General features: G+C 39.1%; 1 protein-coding gene and 1 long non-coding RNA gene across 2 annotated transcripts in view; both read right to left on the bottom strand.

The window, feature by feature from the left end:
• Window positions 1-380: 380 nt before the first annotated feature.
• LOC128634929 (uncharacterized) lies at window positions 381-3,158 on the bottom strand. The gene is made up of 3 exons (XR_008397860.1): window positions 2,616-3,158; window positions 1,623-1,989; window positions 381-1,044 (listed from the first exon to the last, which is right to left on the bottom strand). It is a non-coding gene; the product is annotated as an uncharacterized LOC128634929 (long non-coding RNA).
• Window positions 3,159-8,033: 4,875 nt separating this feature from the next.
• ndst1a (N-deacetylase/N-sulfotransferase (heparan glucosaminyl) 1a) overlaps window positions 8,034-17,815 on the bottom strand; it is an 82,946-nt gene continuing 73,164 nt past the window's right edge. The window contains exons 10-16 of the mRNA XM_017484945.3: window positions 15,715-15,811; window positions 15,212-15,335; window positions 14,801-14,975; window positions 13,677-13,847; window positions 12,995-13,104; window positions 11,455-11,557; window positions 8,034-11,252 (exon numbers count right to left, since the gene is read on the bottom strand). Of these exons, the coding sequence (XP_017340434.1) occupies window positions 11,133-11,252; window positions 11,455-11,557; window positions 12,995-13,104; window positions 13,677-13,847; window positions 14,801-14,975; window positions 15,212-15,335; window positions 15,715-15,811 (900 nt within the window). The 3' untranslated portion in view covers window positions 8,034-11,132. The remainder of the gene's footprint in view (window positions 11,253-11,454; window positions 11,558-12,994; window positions 13,105-13,676; window positions 13,848-14,800; window positions 14,976-15,211; window positions 15,336-15,714; window positions 15,812-17,815) is intronic.

Genomic DNA, 17,815 nt, shown 5'->3' with positions numbered 1-17,815 from the left:
GTGTGTGCTGGAGAGAGTGTGTGTGTGTATGTATACAACAGCGTAACCACAGAAACAGGCAAGGGGGGCCGGGGGGCGGGGGGCGGGGGGGGGGGGGGGGGGCAGGAGACCCCTAACCCTTTATAGCATCATATACACACTCCTAAAACTTGCCTCTTCACTCAGAGAAAGAGAAGGGGAAAGTGTGTGACTGAGGGTGATATACCAACACACCAACAGAGCTGAATACACAAAAGGTCTCTGCAACAGACAGAAATAGGACGAGTGGAGAAAATGTGAAAGAGTTGTGCTGGCTGTGGGGGTGAGAGATGCTTATGTTGTGTGTGTGAGATATATATATATATATATATATATATATATATATATATATATATAGATAGATAGATAGATAGATAGACAGATAGATAGATATATTATTTTTTTTAACATTTTTTCCCCCATATATACACAGATCAGCCATAACATTAAAACCACCTGCCTAATATTGTGGAGGTCTCACTTGTGCCACCAAAACAGCTCTGACCTGTCAAGGCATGGACTCCACAAGACCTCTGAGGGTGTGCTGTGGTATATGGCACAAATGACGTTAGCAGCAGATCCTTCAAGTCCTGTAAGTTGAGAGGTGGGGCTTCCATGGATCCGATTTGTTTTCCAGCACGTACCACAGATGCTTGATCGGATTGAGATCTGGGGAATTTGGAGGCAGAGTCAACATCTTGACCTCTTTGTCATGTTCCTCAAACCTTTCCTGAACAATTTTTGTAGTGTAGCGAGGCACATTGGTCTGCAACAATGTTTAGTTAGGTGGTAGGTGTCAAAGTAACATCCACATGAATGCCAGGACCCAAACTTGCCTTGCCTTCTTCCCATAGTGCATCCTGGTGCCATCTCTTCCCCAGGTAAGTGATGTACACGCACCAGGCTATCCACAAATTGTAAAAGAAAACCTTCATCCGTTGCTCCATGGTCCAGTTCTGATGCTCACGTCCCCATTGTAGGTGCTTTCGGTGGTGAACAGGGGTCAGCATGGGCACTCTGACTGGTCTGCATCCCCATACACAGCAAGCTGTGATACACTGTGTGTTCTGACATCTTTCTATTATAACCAGCATTAACTTTTTCAGCAATTTGTGGGATCAGACCAGATGGGCTATCCTTCACTCCCTACGTGCATCAGTGAGCTTTGGGCACCCATGACCCTGTCACCGGTTCAATAATAGTCCTTCCTTGGACCACTTTTGGTAGGTACTAAGCACTACATACTGGGAACACCCTACAAGACCTGCTGTTTTGGAGATGCTCTGACCCAGTCGCCTAATCATCACAATTTGGGCCTTGTCAGAGTCACTCGGATTCTTACACTTCCCCATTTTCCTACTTCCAACACCTCAACTTCGAGAACTGACTTGCTGTCTAATATGGTACATCCCACCCCTTGACAGATGCCAGTAACTACCAAAACTCACACCCACAACTGGTGAACAGACAACAGGGTCATGGGTGTGCAAGGCTCATTAATAAATGTAGATGTGGTATGATAGATGTAAACAGTTAAAAGTGAGCTGGGAATGTTTTGGCTAGTGAGCTATTTTCAAACGATACTGTAATAGTTTCATACTCACAGACTGAAGTCATGTGACTTTTAGACTTGACTCCATGGCCACTGCAAATAGAGAGGCAGGTCTTGCATCTCTTCAGATTAATGCATTCCCGGCTAAAGCAATCAAAACAAATTCCTGCACCTGCTGCTCCACTCAGAGCTGATGATAGGAATGTGCTGTTTTCTTTTCTCCCCAAAATTGAGGTGGTGAACTCAGGCTTTTAATAAAAAGAGCTACCCCAGTCCCCTCTCACTGCCCCCTTACAGCCCCCTCATTGCCTCCTTACAACCACCACCAGCTTGCTCCATAAGAAGAAGAGGGGCTGCTAGCCCTAGTTCACAGGGGAAGGAAGGGGCTTTTACAAAGAGACCACTAAAATAATTACAACCTGAGAATAAGAAAGAAAGAAAGAAAGAAAGAAAGAAAGAAAGATGGATGTACATCAGCACAGTGTTTGTCTGTTACCTGGCAACATGATTCAGCAGTAAAGACGATGAGAAAGTCATAAAACTTAAGCACTAGATGGAGAGAAAGTGATATATTTATGATATACTTATGTTTATATATCTACATATGAAAAGCATCATTTCAGGTAACAATTCAGGTAATTAACAAATAAACTAAACCAAATCGCTGTTAGTAAAGCTGTCTGTGAAAAATCAACACACAGCCTAATGCAATCCTGTTTATAATACCATCCACAGAGGGCGCTGTCATCATCAACCCAGCCTCACACTCACGGCCATCTTTAATATACTCTGTTATGTAAATCATCCTGTAACCTGGAATTTTTATTTCCACCGGTTTTTAATTTATTTTAATCTGTTTCTGGTTTAGTTGAATTGGATGTTCTTAAATCTTCCTGATAACTATATTTTACTCTAATGTTTATCATCTATACAAAAGAAGTCCTTTTTGGGTTCTGGTTGTATTTAATATTAATTATTGCACTAACGGATATGAGCATTTTCATTTGTGTAGCTATTTTTTTTTCTTTTCTAGCCATTGCCTGACCTTGTTGATGATCAACACACTTTTGTTTGGTTTGATTTCTATAATTCTGTAATCCTCCCAGCGCTGGTGAATGACTAAGGAATTTTGGCATCTGTGTCACCTCATATTTCTACCCCAGTGAAACAGCAGGTCATGGATGACAGTTTAAGAGTTCCTAAGCACTCAGGTGAAGTGAAAGTAAAACATAACGGGCGTGTGTAACAGAAACCTGCTTCAGCTGTATTTTATTTATAAGAAAGGTGCAAATAATTAGGACAAAATTATATTTTTTGATAAAGGTGTTGTTTTATTATTTTTTTTAAAGAGCCTATAATTTACTTTGAATAAGAATGCATTTATTATGCAAAATATGTTCAGCGTGAGAAGCTAATTAAATCATAGACTTTTTTTTTTTTTTTAATCTTTACCAAGGATACCAATAACCCTGGAGTTGACTGTGTATCACAACCCTGCTTATCAGCAAAAAGATGCCTGAAGTAGACACAAGAAGAGACACACAAACTCTGAAGTAATGCTGTAGATACCCCAGTTTTCAGATGTAAAATGTAGTAATGGTGTCTTAGATGTTAATGTCCAGGACTGCCACAAACCTATTGCTGGATGGTTGAGCAAACCGTTAACTGATCAGATCTGGACTTGGATTGGATTTTGCCTTGTTTACGGTTGAAAAAATAAATAAATAAATAAAAATCCCAATAGGAACAACGCTGATTTTTCCATCATGTAATGGACTTTAATCGGAATTGGCTTAACACATTCCATCAGACTCTTGAAGTTTTCCATGAAAGATTTTGTGATTAAAGCATTTTACAGTAAAACACCAAGAGCATTAATGAACCTGCCTGGAAGTGTCTCTAAGTGTATTTTACCCCCACACACCGTGAGGAGGATGGTTAAACAGGTAATAATTTATCTATGGATTACAGATGGAGACTTGCAGAAGATGGCCAATCTACAATTACAGCAGATACCACAAAAATGCCAATACACCTTTTGGAAGGTGTGCAAGAAGAAAGCCTTTTCTACAAAGGTAAATGGTCTGCACTTATATATAGCGCTTTTCTACAGAGCGCTTTACACTGTGCCTCATTCACCCATTCACTCACACACCAATGGAAGCTGCAAGGCACTAACTTTCCATCGGGAGCAATTTGGGGTTCAGTGTCTTGCCCAAGGACACTTCGCAATGTGGAGTCACGTGGGACGGGAACCGAACCGCCAACCCCACGATTAGTGGACAACCCGCTCTACCACCTGATCCACAGCCGCCCAAAGGTAAGAATATGAAGTTTGCTAGATGTTATGGATCCTTGACTAGAACTGGGTTCTGTGGTCAGATGAGACACAGAAAACACATTGTTGGTTTGGCATAAAAAGAACTGTGACGCTGTGTGAATGATGGTTTTCCTCAAAAAGCTCTGAGAACCTTGTTAAGTCCAGAAAAACTCAAATGAAAACTGGTTGCCTCTGCTAATAAGCTATGACTGGGTCATGACTGGATCTTCCAGCAGAACAAGCGATCCAAAACCTGATCTAAACCCAGCTGAAGAGCTGAGAGAAAAATTAACCGCTGAGACAAAAGAGGACCAAGGAGGATCTGAATTAAGTACTGAGGATCTGTATTGAGGATTTATCTCAGAATCTTTGCTCTGTATTTTTTGTGTGGCTGTGTGTTATCATGTACCTTCTGTTTCCTAAAGTTTCTAATATGAACTAGTTCCCAAATTCTGTCTGTGTGGAGTTTCATATTCTACTGTGTCCTCATGGGGTCCTAATATCCTAAATAAATAAATAATCACACTGCGGATTATCTATTATATATCTTCCTGTACATGCCAGTGAGTTTGTGTTTCTCAGTGATGGATTGGTGTTCTTGGTATTTTAGAACAACCTCCTAGGGCACTAGCAGCTGGCTTAGTCATTGACATTTTTACATTTCACACAATTGAAACAATACAAAAGCTCAGATCACGGGGTGATGGAGTCTGCGCATATTTTTCATTACAGCTCTGAGAATTCTAGCAATAGTGTCTTAATTATAGCAATCATTTATTCCCTGCTAGCAAAATGATTAAGCTGTTAATTGCCTCTGTTGCATGGAAACATGATTTATTGTTGGCAGTGAGTAAACTATCTCACCAAGAATAAGAGAATCTGAAAGTGAAGAGAAAAAAAAAAAAAAAAAACCCTCTGTACTTGAACAGCGTATTTGTTATTAAATTTCAGTGTGCATGTCTGGTTTTAGTAAACTGACTGCCATGGTCAGTATAAAAATGTATTCAATATAACCTGTGTAGAGATGTTTACAAATGAAGAAATGGTATACGGATATCGCAGGGATAATGTTTCAAGGCAGCATCAATAATGTATAGTCACTGTATGTACAGTGAAGTATCGCAGCCTGAATACTGAACACTGAATATTATTCATCAGCTACACAAGACAAACTGTCTTGGATATGAAACCTTCAGCACCCTTTCTTAGACCTGCTTTCCCATTTACATTTATTCATTTGGCAGAAGAATTTATTCATACTGATGCACAAGTGAAGGAAAATTTAATTGTGGGTGGTGGAGATGGCAGGGGGGAAGCAATTGAGGGGTTCATATCCTTGCTCAAAGGCTCCGCAATGGTTCACTGGTAGTCGAGGATTTATTTATTTTAAAGCACCATTTTTTAATTTTTTTTTTTTTTTTTTTTTTTTTTTAAAGACAGCCTGCATTTATATTCAGACCTCTACTGTTGATTCATTCATCTTCAGCCAATCTCTGGAACACTAGGTGGGACCATGAAGCCTATCCCAGAATCACAAAGTGGGAATACACCCTGAATGAGACATCAGTCCTTCACAATATACCATTCACATACTTAATTACACAGTAACCAATCAACCTGGAAGGAAACCAGAGAACCCAGAGGAAACCCACGTGGACACAGAACATGTACAACTCCACTCCACTCCACTCCACTTTTAGACTGACAGTACTCTTAGTCCATGACACAGTGAACTAGCATGAGGATGTGCTTTTGCTAGAGAATTGAAAGCACTCCAGCAAGTCAAGTCACACTGGATAAGGTCATATGAAAATGCCATAAATGTAATAAATGTAAAATGTTAATGTTTTGTTCTAAGCTATGGCTAGCAAGAACAGGAAGAAGGAGCAAGTGTCAATCATGTCGACAATTCTTCAAATGAAACTGACCATATTTCTAAAGATATACTGTTCCTGGAAATCTCGCCTTGGAGTAAAAAAGTTTAGTTGCAGGTTGGTGCAGTGCATCTGTGTAGCCACATGAGGGCAGGACAGTCACAGATATTTATGCAGCGCTGCCTTAGACACTTTCTCACACACACTAGTAAACTCTTAATAGGCAGAGCCAGGTGCGGCATCCAATTGTTTGAGGTTCCAATGTGAAATGTTCAAATCAAGTTTATTGTCAGCATTTACAGACTCTCAGCTGTTTGCAATGAACAAATCAAACAAAAGCAATTGAAATAGTTCAACACAACGAATGCTTCAAGTGGTTTCCCAAAATTCAACTGAAAATGCAACTTATAATGATTTCTCCAGTTTCAAAAATGATTGAACCCCTTTATGGCAAGAATATTTAATACTTAGTAGAGCACCCCATTGCTGTTATGACCTGCTACAAACGAGATGCATAACTTCTGGAAGCGTTCCTGAGGAATCTTAGTCCATTCCTCATGAGCAATGGCCTCCAGTTCAGTAATATCCTTTGGTTTGCGTGCTGCAACCGTCTTCTTCAAATCCCACCAGAGATCTTCTGTGTCAGGTGACTGTGATGGCCCTGTACAATCTTCCAGGACTTCTACTGCAACCAATCCTTGGTGGAATTTGAGGTATGCTTGGGATCATTGTCCTGTTGGAAGGTCCAAGGACGCCCAAGCTTCAGCTTCCTCATAGACGGCATGACGTTTTCTCCTAGGATTTCCTGATACTTCAGTGAATCCATCTTGCCTTTCACATGCTGCAGGTTTCCAGTGCCAGAGTATGTGAAGCAGCCCCAGAGCATCACCGAGCCACCACCATGCTTGACTGTGGACAGGGTGTTGTTCTTAATTATTCCTCCAGACATACCGCTGTTCCATCATGCCGAAAAGTTCCAGTTTTGTAAGTATGCCTGAGTTCCTATTCCTAAAGTCAAGTCAATTAATATCGTAATATTGATGTGCATGTAAACATAGTCATTTATGTTTATTCTACTTCTTAGTGCTGTAACCTGAAAATCTCAATTCGATTTCATAATGTAGGCATACGATCTGTCCTTTCATGGGCCTCGTAGTATTTTTTTATCTGGTCTTATTATTATGAAGTAGATATTTTATCATTTTGTGTTTTGTGTAATGTCATGTCTTGAGTCTGTGTGTTTTCCCTCTTAAATACCACAAATTTGAACCTATAAATATTTTTGGCAACTGCACCTTTTAAAAAAAAAAAAAAAACTGTAATCTTTAGATTACAGATAAAGATAAATTAAATACTTTACATGAAGGAAAGGCACAAGTGAATAAAATTAAAGTACTTACAGCAGCCCATTTATTCTGTTTTCTGTTAAACTGTGGCAGGCAGCCAAGCCACAGTGCCTGGGTTTTACAGTTCACACACACACACACACACACACACACACACACACACACACACACACTTGACTCTTATGACTCAAATTTACTTTTGAGTGGGTGTTTAAAAAAAACAACAAGCACATTATCAGTCATCTGAGGTTGCAGTTCATTTACTATCAACCTGACAGGATAAGTGGTCTATTCATTCATGTACGTCTGCAAACCTGTAATTACCACCTCATCTAACTATGAAACCACACAGCTTATGAAATTATACTGTAAAACCTGCGTGTTCAATGTTGATTACTGGTCTGTGCGTTGAAAACAGTCATTAGTAACAGAGGGACAAAGAACATAGGAAGGTGTTGAAGTATGGCAACAGTTAAATATGTTTTTCAACACAAGAGTTTTGGAAAATTAGAATTGTAATAATAGCACAGATCAGAATACACTGAGCAAATTGGAATTGAAAAGGGAACATGGTACATCGTTTCTGGCTGGACAAAACAAGACAAAACAGTATAATGCAAAGTCCCGAATTCAACGTTTTCACACATATCTAATGGCATGCTTCCACCAGACAGCAAAGGACAGCATGGAACAGTAACAAACCCAAACCCACGACCATACAAATCACGATCACGTGCCTTTCCTTTACACATCTGTAAAAGTAGAAAGAGTTTCTAAAAAAACAAAAAAAAAAACAAACAACAACAACAACAAAAAACCCTTAATCTTGCTAGAAAGGTTCCCATGGCATCTGGTCGAGGCTAATGGTGTGCATTGGACCTGGCATATTGTGTAAGAAACCAAAAAAAACAAAACAAAAAAAGTCACACTAGCAGGAGGTTTTTATTTTCTTGCGACTGAACTGTCAGATATGAAGCTCTCGGGACAACGAAAGATCACAGTCATTAACATGAATGTGAATGACGTATTTACAGCAATGCATTTATTGCATTCATTCAGTCATCCTTAGTAACTGCCTGGTCAGGTTCATCAGAGTTTAAATGGGCTACAAGTTTGTTTATATTCTGCGAAATTGAACCAAATAAACTCGTTAGAAAATACAACAGGTACAAAACAAACAAAAATAATGGCTATGCAGGCAGGGGTTTAAAATAAAACAAAACAAAAAAACAAACAAACAAAAAAAACCTTGTAATTTAGGCCACACCCACATCTAGTTTAAGTCCGAATGCAGATACTGTTAGGAATACTTGGAGCTCTGAACAGATACATATACTGACAATGGCATTGTGTTAAACCCCTGTTCTGCACTTCTATGCATGGAACCTGGGTAAGAAGGCTAACTGATTGTAGCATAAGTGCTTGGGTATGGTTCTACTCACATTGCAGTGAAAACTGTCAAAATGCTGCAACCGTATTCTTCTGTCTGGCGGAAAAGTGTAATAATATGGCATGGCGTAGAATCTGATTAAAACCACAAACTAAGTTTAATATAGGAACATTTATAATTTCATTGCCCCGGAGAAAACACAAAGCGAAAAAAACTTCCTGGTTTTCAAAAAAGGTAGGCTCATTAGTGTTCTCATACATTGTGTTTCCTGTAAATACATGTTACAGGTCTGTGGTGAAAAGCATGTAATGCATCACATTCACTAGGGGTTCCTGCATGGTTTTGTACAGTAACAAAGAAAATAATAAAATAATAATAAGAATGTAACAAAATAATACATCATTTGGGGGGGGGGCTAAACAAAAAAACAATAATTCACATAGTCTCCAACCAGGAAGTGAAGATAAAGTTACTATACTTAACGTCTTACTTTTTTAGTAGAGCAATAATACCACATTCCCAGCCTCAGAAAATGCAATCCACTGCCATTTGTATAATCCCAGAGTCCTGATGTCCTGCATTTTAACTGTAAACATTAAACAAAATAAAGTAAAAAAAAAAAAAAAAAAAGTACTGAGCAAGAGTACAGAAAGCCCATTATCAAGAAGTGGTGCATTTAAAAAAAAAAGTTTAAAGTTGAAAAATTAGTATAAAACATAATTTAGGTAATACTTACATCTTAAAATAATAAAATAAAAATTCATATCAAATTGGTGGATGAACAGTAGCCACTAAGCATGAGGATACAAGATGGGACGGAGAGCCACTTATGCCACAGTTAAGATGCAGCAGTACAGTTCTAAATCCAGACAGCAACTTTATGCTGAGGCGTGGGCTGAGAAGAGACAACTGTATTCACCAAAGCTGGTTCCATCAAAGTGAACAGATAGAACTGATATTATGGCAAGGTAGTCATGGAGTTCCTATCGATTAGGTGAGAAGTCAGAGCAAGATTACGCTGTGGTAGGCAGAAAAGGCCAGTGCAGAACCAGTGAGTGTTTTAGGAGAGTGTGAGTTGGAAGATTTGAACGAGAGGATTAGATGGCTGATGTTAATAGTGCAGGGAATATCCCCACTTTGGAGATTTTTTTGGCAAACATTGATTAGATCGAATCTATAGGAGGAGGGATGAGTGAGCGGTCGCTTTGGCAGGTGGGACTGGTGGAAAAGAGGTGGAAAGACTGACGTTAGATCCAGATGAGGTTTGGTATGGTGGGGTATGAAGGCTTGGCTCTTGAGGTTGGGAAGGTGTTGGGATGAAAAGGGGATTGGTTGGCATGACTGATGTAGGGTTTGGGATGTACGAGGGAGCATTTGAGATGAAAAAGGGAGGGGCTGGGATGAGTGAAGGAGGAATTGAGATGTGTGAAGAAAGGCTGAAATGAATGATGTAGGGGTTGGGATGAAAAGCACATTAACAGTAGATTTTGTTTTCTAATTTTAAAACATCAGGGGTGCAAGCGTTTGCAATCAACTGTACTATTCAAGATTTCTTTACAAAACAATATTCTAGCTGGGGTTTTTTTCTCCATACAATTCTCATATGAAAGCAAGATAAATTTAATGTATTCTGTGACACCATATAAATATAACTCTCCACATTCAATATTCATATATTTCTGAATGAACCATGAATGCATGGCTCTCTCTGTGTTAACAAACTTACATTTTTGGACCTTGTACTCAATCTAATTTTCCAAAACATGGCAACTGAAGCACTCTGAACTGAGCAGGGTACACCCAGCCTAAGGACTTGTTACCTGTTAGAGCTGTATTAAGCTTGGTGATGATTCAGGATAAAATAAGTAGACAAACGGCAAGAAATTAGCTGTGGGAAATCATTACCCCCTTAACAATGATTAAAAAAAAAAAAAAAAAAAAAGATTACATCAATACCGATCAGGCTTTGCGTTTAATTACGACTCATTCGTTTAGTGTTGATGGCTGCTGTGGCACTGTGTCAGGGTCATGCTGAACAAGGGCTTTGTAATTAGGTCATATACATATAAAGAGCATGATGTAGTTACACTGTACAAAACCCCAGTGCAGCCTTTAATTACTGGCACTTTTAAAATACACACTCTTGCTCCGGTGGCTCCAAAACAGAGAAGTCCTGAGGTGAAGAAACGGTAGTTCGTCCATACCATCATGGTCAGTGCATTTAATCTTTACAGATGAGGAAATCGCAAGTTCCTGTCTGCTGACGTGGCTTATCTCAGCACATCCGATGTGTTTTAATCTTCCTCTTATCAAGAAGAAGTGAGAGAAGCCAGTACTAAATACCATATTAAGTATGACGCACTTAGATCTGTCACGATATAGTGAGAGGATGTACCAGTTCCTCTTCGGATGAGTCTGTGACATTACATACTACCCCATGGGGGTTTTAATAAGCAGATGTAGAGATGTTATATTTTACAAACCACTTTATATTCTGAACGCAACAGGGGAAATCCACTGCGACATGGCTTCCTCACCCATGACAATATCGATGGTTTATTCCACTTCAGACCAATGACTGGTGCTGGCGACTGTACCATTGTCAGACAGAGGGGAGGAACAAGGCTCAAAGCTACCTAGTGTTAAGAAGTTCATCTTTGAGCCAAGTGGGTAAAGGCTGGCCCATCCTGTACAGCAGCTTTGACAGCTCAATGTTATGATCTCTGTAGTACTCTCTTAGAAACAAATGGGACTAGGGAAGAGGGAGAAACAGAGCAAGAAAGTGTGGTTACATTCCTGTGCATAACTCTAGCATGGTGTAAACAGACAGGTTCAGGAGGAAGATAAATTAATTCTTCCTGCATGCAACCTGTGATCAGTACAGATCACCTGATAAATGTGCAGAGACAAATGGAAGTGGCAGGAGCTGCATGATACAGGAGAAGATAGTGTACCTCTAACTTCATATCTGAGTATCTCTTTCCTTTACTTTTTCCCAGACACTTAGTCTTTCCTCCCTCCAGGAGCTGACACCAGAAACCTTTTTTAGGATCAAACCTGCACAGATCAGAAGATAATTTCACTGTTAAATCCAATATTCCCGAAGAACATTTTAGTATTAAAGGTCAAATTGCACAGGATTAGTTTAATCTGGGGTTATTTTTACAGGCCGTCCTATAGAAGGTAAAAGACGCTGTAATCTTCACCGACACGGGTGAAATGTCCGGAAAAATAACTGACATGACGAGTTCACATGGGATTAAAATCACAGAGAGGCTCAGGTAATTATTACCTTACCCAACCTCCCCGTATAAAACTAGACCAGTCCGAACCGATTTTAAGTTAGAGCTGCTTTCAGGATGTACAGTGGTGCTTGAAAGTTTGTGAATATAGAATTTTCTATATTCTATACTTCCGCATAAGTATGACCTTAAACATCATCGGATTTTCACACAAGTCCTAAAGTAGATAAGGAGAACCCAATTAAACAAATGAGACAAAAATACTATATTTTGAAGAAAAATGATCCAATATTACATAACTGTGAGCAGCAAACGTATGTGAACCTTTGTTTGTTTTGTTTCCGGTAACTGGTGATCAGTCCTGCACATCGTCTTGGAGGAATTTTAGCCCATTTCTCAGTACAGAACAGCTTCAACTCTGTAGTACAATTATCGTCCTACTGACTGAAATCACCTCACTCTAATTTCACCTTCAAATGAAACGGCTAATCCTAGAGGTTCACATACTTTTGCCACTCACAGATATGTAATATTGGGAATTTTGGGTTCTCTGTGTCTACTTTTAGTGAAAAACCTGATGTTGTTTTAGGTCATATTAATGCAGACTTATAGAAAATTCTAAAGGGTTCACAAACTTTCAAGCACCATCATAAACCCTCAATGAACACAGAAAACTCTACAGACATGCCACATTCCTAAACTGTGAAAGTTTTTCACATTATCCATTTAAGAATCAAGAAAATAACGGGTTTGGGCTTTAAATAATACATATTGCAAAAAGCTCTTGTATTTCTCCTTTGCTTGCCTTTCAGATTCATTTTGAGGCTAAAGTGGGCAACTGATCTTGAATGGCCCAGTTGTGTATCAACAGTTACTGGGTAATTCATAACAAGAAGTTAGATTAAAGATTGCCATTAATGCCTGATTTACTGCTAATACGGACCACAGTGTGCTTTTTAAAATTAGGAACCAGGTGACTGTAACAGAGACAATATGGCAGCTGAAAAAAAATCCAGGTGCTGTATTTTAAGAATATTTAAATCACCCAAAAGTTATTTCTGCATATATTGATCCTATTTTCATATGTTTTATGGAAACAAAATAAGGTTCCAAAAGTACACATTTTAATTTAAAAAAAAGAAGAAAAAAAAACATACACAAACCCTTTTTCTTTGTTATACTTGATCTAGTTTTTCTTGCGTAAAATAATTTTTCAGTTATCAGACGGCAGCTAAACAGCGACTAAACTTACGCCAGGATCTTGTGGTAGTTCACGGTATTCGTTAAACCCAAAAACTTCTGGACTTTATCCATGACTAATGCTGGTTCAGTTTTCAGCATCTGTCCATCCACAACCATAATCTACATAATGCAAAAAAAAAAAAAAAAAAGACATCATGAAAACATATAGTGCTGTGAAAAGGTATTTGCTGATTTCTTTTGTTTTTGTGTACATCTCATAGTAAATAGCATTAGATCTTCAAACGAAATACAACATAAAACAAAGGCAACCCGAGTAAACACACAATACAGTTTTTATGTATTTATTTTTATTGAAGCAAAAAATGATAATAATAAAAAGTTTTAAAAATCACCCATGTGAAAAACTAACTGCCCCCTTAAACTTAAAATCTGTCAAGAGTCCTCTTTACTGGTCCAGTTGGTATTGGATAACTTTTTTGCTTCAATAAATAACATTATCATTTAAAAAACTCTATTTTGTGTTTACTCAGGCTGCCTTTGTTTTATCTTAGACTTTGTTTTCATTTCTCAAACAACTTAGTATGATATATACAGAAAAACAGAAGATATCAGGATGGGGGCAAATACTTTTTCACAGCGCTGTACATATATATTCTTAGATCTCATTCCACACTGAATGAAGTCCTACAAAAAGGCAATGAGGTTATGGAAACTGAAAGCATCTCACACACCTGATTGGGGTGGTAGTGTGTAAGCCAGCGCTCGAGGTGAATGGCATACAACCCCGGCACCAGACAGCGGCTCTGTAGGACGCGCAGCTTTGCAGGAGCATCACGGGGTGCAGTGATGACATCATGAAAAGAGTATTTCATAGCCACTGGATCATCATGTGCTCTCTGGTGCTGTGGCGATGAACAGGAAATATATAGTGATTCATCTGATCCACAATGCTCCACACACAATATTCTATTCCTCCACGATGACTTTTGACCTCAAGCTCAACCCTTACTCATCTCAAGGTCTTTGTGAGCAAGCTTTCCGTGACCTAGAGCTCTTCCTGACTTCATCCTTGCTTCGAGCTCAGCTCTTACAGTGTTCAAGTCCTTCCTGTGCTCAAGTGTTTCCTGACTCCAAGTTCAGATTTTCCTGACCCCAGCATCAGCTCTATGTGGCTCAGCTCTTCCTGAACACAAAATTAACTCTTTCTGACCCCAAGATCTGCTCTTTTTGAATCCAACATTAGTTCTTTGTGGAGTCGTCCTGACTCCAAGCTTAGCATTTCCTGACCCCAAGCTCAGTTCACCCTGACCCCGAGTTAAACATTTCCTGACTCCAAGCTCAGCTTTCCCTGGCCTCAGACTCTTCCTGAAAATCAAGGACAACTCTTTATTACACCAACATCAGCTCTTTGTCACCCAGAGCTCAGAACATCCTGATCCCAAGCTCAGACCTTCCTGAACTCAGACTCAGGCTCATAATGACCACGGGATGAGCTCTACCTATCTCCAAACTAAGCTCTTTGTGACCTCAAGTTGAGTTCTTCCTAATCTAAAGCTCTTCCTAACCTCAAGTTCAAGCTTCTCTCTTCATGACCTTCATAACTTTTTATGACCTCAAACAATTCCCAATGAAGCTCAGCACTTCCTGACCTCAAACTTCCTGACCTCTACCCAATCTCAAGCCTTTTCAAACTGTGGTCTTTTAGTACTGAGAGGGAAAAATAGCAGTTCTATTGTTTGGGACAGATGCTCCTGAGTAGGTCTGCTTCTGAAGTGTTATTAACTTTTACATAAGATATTAAACCCATGTGGTAAATCATGTAGAAGCAGGGAAATAGGCATGGACAGGACAGTACCTGGTACCAGGTGTAGGCTCTTTCTGCAGGACTGATGAGGACGGTGATGATTTTAGCTTTAGGCAGGAGAGCTGCTGCTCTGGCCGCTGCTAATTCAGAATCAAAGTAGTTAGCGCACTTTTCAAAGTAATAATCTGAGCTGGTGTTGGAGGGGAGGGGGAAATACTCCATGTACCTGTAACAGAGAAACATGAGTCACAAACACATACACCTATAATGCTGCTTCTCAGCAGGCAGTGATTAGAGCAGCAAGGTGCAGATATCTACATTTCTGATTAATGTATTTGAGTTACAATGACAGTAAAATATTCCTCTCCTGGAGTTGATGGTGTTGCAGATTCGGGGGGATCACCTGAAAGAAAAGAGAAGGCTAAAGACAGAGGTACAGGAGCGGTCCAGAGTATTTCTCACCAGTCTATTCCTCTGTGGTAATTGCGCCCATTGAAGAACTGGATCTCTTCAAATGTCTCTTTGCTGGGATAGTTTCCAATGAGGTCAGGGTGCAAGCCCAGGAACAGATACAGAGCGGTTGTCCCTGGTACCAAATAAAATGGAGTAAAAATGGGTGGGGGGATAGGGGCGTTCCATAGCTGATTGGTAGATATATTAAAATACTAAAAATACTGAAACTATGCATCTTCTGTATGCATTTCAAAATGTTTTACTATTGATTTGATTGCATTTTGATGTCAAACATAAATATGAAACGACTACTTTAATATTATATTCTTACACTGCCAACCCTTAAGCTGCAAGTAGTATTTGAAACCATATCCATGTTAAAAATGTGACCACAAGAAAAATCATTCCTCATAAGAAACTGTCCCAATTTATTTAAACACGAGAGCCATTGCTTTGTCACAGTCCAGTGTGTTTACCCAGCATGTCCAGTAGGTGGAGCTCTAGGCACTCACCTGTTTTCTGTGGCCCAATCACAAGCAGCTTAGGGAAGCGATCACATGTTTTCTCTTTAGACCAGATATCCTTGTGTCTCTTATCCTCGCAAGGGTTCTAAAACATTGCAAAGAAGGTAGAAAGGTCATTAGAAATGAACACTGAGCAGTACAGGGTGCGAATGATTTTTATAAACACAATGGAGGTAGAGGAAAATATCGACAGATGTGCCTTTAAGAACGCTACGCATTAAAGGGACTAACAAAGTCATGTCAAAGTCAAGTCATGAAGATGTAATAGAGCTGAATAGAGCTTTCTTATAGAGAAATGTGCACACTCATCCTCACTTTCTTTGGGTGTTTTATTATATCCTAACAGATGATTCACTTAACCGTAGCCACAGTCACACTGTTCCTGAGACAAAAACAAGATGCAGGAGAAAATCCTCCAAGCCACAACACCCACACTAACTGTAACAAAAGCACAGATTGAGCTAAACTGCAATTCATTTCCTTAAATCAGTCTGCAATGGAAAACATTTACACTTCTAAAGAAGCAATATTTCTTATAAATGACCAGAAAATATTTGTTCCCCTGAAGAAAGATTAACCTCAGTCTGACTAACCCTAGTTTATTTTTCCAGGAAGGAAGATTTTTGTGTCCAATTTAACAAGTCAGGGTTTAATCTGGGCCCTAAATGACTGAAGCATGGGCATATGCTTTCCAGTTATAATCATAAATGACTGTGTGCTTGCTAAAATCAGTGTCAGGTGATGGGGCTTATAAACACACACACACACACACACACACAAAGTCCAATTCATTTACTGTCTAATTGCATTAGAACTTCCATCCATCCATCCATTTTCCATACAAGTTGTCCTACACAGGGTCGTGGGGAGCCTGTCCAAAGGAACTCAGGGCATAAGGCATGGGGACGCCAACCCATCACAAGGCACAATCCCACACACACTAAGGACAATTTGGAAATGCCAATCAGCCTACAACACACATCTTTGGACTGGAGGAGAAAACTGGAGTACCCAGAGGAAACCCAAAGAACATGCGAACTCAGTGCACAAAGGGCGGAGGTGGGATTTGAACCCCCAACCCGGGAGGTGTGAGGCAAACGTGCTAACCACTAAGCCAAAATGTGTTTGTTTATTTATTTAAAAAAAAAAAAAAATTAGTAATCGTAGGTTTATAGTGCAGTCCAGTCTGAGCAAACATTAGCAGATGCCCTGCATTATATCTTCATATTACAAAATACAAAAGGTGAAAACTGTTACACTTTCTTGAAGCACAGTACAGACATAAACAGTATGAATTTAAATCTCTAAAACCTTGAGGGTTAAGATGCATCTTTAATTGTTTTCTCATACTTTTTAACTTATTCCGTTAAGCATCTCCAGCACATAGTTTTGCTGAATCTCAATTGTCTTACACCAAAAAATATATACGCTCACTACATGTAGTATATACTATAATACAAAAGGTGTTGTGGGTCATTTATTGGACAAAATGCCCAAAAGAATGGCAAGTAAAATTTAGCACATAAAAGGTGACTCGAAAAAAAAAAAAATTGTTAAAAAGCAAAACGTGATCTTGCTTTTAATACACACACTGGAAAAAATCGATCAATACTAAAAAATATGTAAGAAATAAAATACGAGCAACACCATAGGAACTTACCTGTGATTACACATTTTTATTCATTAAAGAATGACTTATTTCAGACTTTTATCCGTTTATGGTTATGTTTAATGTCGTGGAGCGTTCACAAAACAAGTTAGTTCCTGTTATCGGTTCCGTTACAGCAGCTATAAACAGTTGTTTCCACGGCAACCTGTCTTTTATTCCTCTTTCTCGGAGTTAATAAAACAAAACAAAAAAATCCATTTGTCACGTTATCGATAAACCATAAAGGTGCTAAACTGTTCTTCCTGACGACTCTCCCATAGTGGAAATTTTTATATATCTATATCTATATCTATCTATCTATCTATCTATAAACCTATGATTAGCAGCATAGCAAAAGACAAACTTCATATCCCTTTATTAAATAAATCTGTTTATTGTTATGCTTAGAATAAATGTAAATTAGCTGTTACTACAGAAACT

The sequence above is a fragment of the Ictalurus punctatus genome, chromosome 14 (assembly GCF_001660625.3).
Source record: "Ictalurus punctatus breed USDA103 chromosome 14, Coco_2.0, whole genome shotgun sequence".
In the NCBI taxonomy this organism is placed as follows: Eukaryota; Metazoa; Chordata; class Actinopteri; order Siluriformes; family Ictaluridae; genus Ictalurus; species Ictalurus punctatus.
Note: the sequence above shows the minus strand (reverse complement) of the source record. Positions and strands in the feature narration are given on the sequence as shown.